At 41.3% G+C, this 2392-nt stretch overlaps 1 protein-coding gene across 1 annotated transcript in view; it reads left to right on the top strand.

The window, feature by feature from the left end:
• Positions 1-835: 835 nt before the first annotated feature.
• The window catches only part of LOC138632213 (neoverrucotoxin subunit alpha-like), a 3045-nt gene continuing 1488 nt past the window's right edge, over positions 836-2392 (top strand). The window contains exons 1-2 of the mRNA XM_069717568.1: positions 836-926; positions 1648-1950. Coding sequence (XP_069573669.1) covers positions 836-926; positions 1648-1950 — 394 coding nt within the window. The remainder of the gene's footprint in view (positions 927-1647; positions 1951-2392) is intronic.

Below are 2392 nucleotides of genomic sequence, written 5' to 3'. Positions count from 1 at the left end.
GATGATGAGATGATGAGATGGTGAGATGATGAGATGGTGAGATGGTGAGATGAGATGATGAGATGATGAGATGAGATGGTGAGATGATGAGATGGTGAGATGATGAGATGAGATGGTGGGATGGTGAGATGATGAGATGATGAGATGGTGAGATGGTGAGATGATGAGATGATGAGATGGTGAGATGATGAGATGAGATGGTGAGATGATGAGATGAGATGGTGAGATGGTGAGATGATGAGATGAGATGAGATGAGATGAGATGATGAGATGATGAGATGATGAGATGGTGAGATGGTGAGATGATGAGATGGTGAGATGGTGAGATGATGAGATGAGATGGTGAGATGGTGAGATGATGAGATGATGAGATGAGATGGTGGGATGGTGAGATGATGAGATGATGAGATGGTGAGATGATGAGATGGTGAGATGATGAGATGAGATGGTGAGATGGTGAGATGATGAGATGATGAGATGAGATGGTGGGATGGTGAGATGATGAGATGATGAGATGGTGAGATGGTGAGATGATGAGATGGTGAGATGGTGAGATGATGAGATGGTGAGATGATGAGATGAGATGGTGAGATGGTGAGATGATGAGATGATGAGATGAGATGAGATGGTGGGATGATGAGATGATGAGATGATGAGAATCGAACACACTCGCAGACCAAAACAAAATATCTGAATTTACTTGGGAGACAATTCTTGATGGATAAACTCTGGTCAGCGATACGATTCTGCCGGTTTGATTTGATGAAGAATGGTGGATGAATTCTGAAGTGACCATCATTAAATACATTTGCACATTTCTATCCACACAGGAAACATGGCCTCACGTATTATGGAGGTGGCCGCTCTGGGTCGGCCTTTCACCGTTGGGATGCTGTACGATGCCCGGAAAGACGAACTCATCCCAGGTAAATACTTATCATATGTCACAGTTAAAAAGCGTAACGAAAATCAAATGCTTCAAGACATTTTTAAAAAGTGTTGATTGAAGGCATTATGAGGGTGGATCAAAAAGTACCAAGATTACTGTGGTAGGAAGTGAACGGGAAGAAGTCAGTTGATTAAACCTGACTGATCTGTTTGTCTTAAGAATTTCATCATTCTTAACATTGCAGCAGCTTCTGAACTAAATCAAACAGATCCTGACTCTCGTGTTCAAAATACAGATGCTCGAAGGTTGAAACGATCTCTCATGAAGACGCAGCTCTACTGAGCAGCGATATTCCAGTCTGAAGCCCAACGAGCTGAATGTTACACACATTTACAACAACGTTGGGACGCTGTATAAAAATGAGATAAAAACAGAATGTGATGATTTGCAGGAATCAAATTCAAAATGAGAATATATTTCTCTCAAAACAATACAAACATCTTGGTTTCAACATTTGATATGTTGTCTTTAGTCTATTTTCAATTAAATGTGGGTTTACACGATTTATAAATCACATCCTGTTTTTAATTAAACAGCGTCCCAACTTTTCTGGAAACAACGTTGTACATTCAATATAAATAAAGGACTTCTTCTGACTGTTGTGGAGGTTTCTTACATGAACCGTTTGGTACAATGAGCATTAATTCAAACTTGTTTCATTTTTTTTAAACCAACTTGTTGATCTCGTGTTTTTAAAGGTGTTAAATTGTGGGATGATAAAATTCTGCAAGAGAAGACAGAAGAGAACGATCAGCCCAGCAGCGAGTTTCAAATCACGGCGTCCGACTCCATCGAAGAAAAGTTCTCTGCTTTCAATGATCTCGCCGAAGGTCTGAAGGACAACAGCAGAACCCGTTTCCTCGTGGCGGCCATCTTAAATAAACGATATCAAGGAGCAAGCATCTACCACTACAGCAACTCCAACCTGGTCACTGACAACTACTCAAAGCCTGACGTCACTAACGTGGAAAGTGTAAAACGGAGAAGTGATCTGATCCCGTGTAAGTCATTTTTTATATATTTATTTTTCCCTTTCTGTGAAATCACAAACGTTCATGTACCAGCGGTCACGTTAAGGTGCTGATGTCGTTCAAGAGACGACTTCCTCGTGAAGCTTGTTGCTTCGTCAGTAGAGTGAAATACGGTCAGTCTCTCTGTGCGCTCCTCAGTCTGGTGTTGATATTTGAATTATTGAGTTATGGCTGACATACGTTTGGTGAGGTCACTGTTATCTTTGACCATCAAACTCCTTTCAGAAAGAAACGGTGTTCCTGAGATACTGCGTTCACAAGGACGAGAAGTCCGATAGACTTTGACCTTCAATCTATGATTTATCAAATTATTAAACATTTGTGCCAAATCTGAAGACATTCCCATCTCGGCGTTTCCCCTGACATCGTGCTCGTGAGCGTGGGGTTGCTGTGAGGTGGCAGCGACCCAAAA

Source organism: Brachyistius frenatus, unplaced genomic scaffold, assembly GCF_029030835.1.
Source record: "Brachyistius frenatus isolate BFR_SWC_R1_liver_20210118 unplaced genomic scaffold, ASM2903083v1 Contig_177, whole genome shotgun sequence".
NCBI classification, from domain to species: Eukaryota; Metazoa; Chordata; class Actinopteri; family Embiotocidae; genus Brachyistius; species Brachyistius frenatus.
The sequence above is the reverse complement of the archived record's forward strand: the minus strand, read 5'-3'. Positions and strand labels throughout refer to the sequence as shown.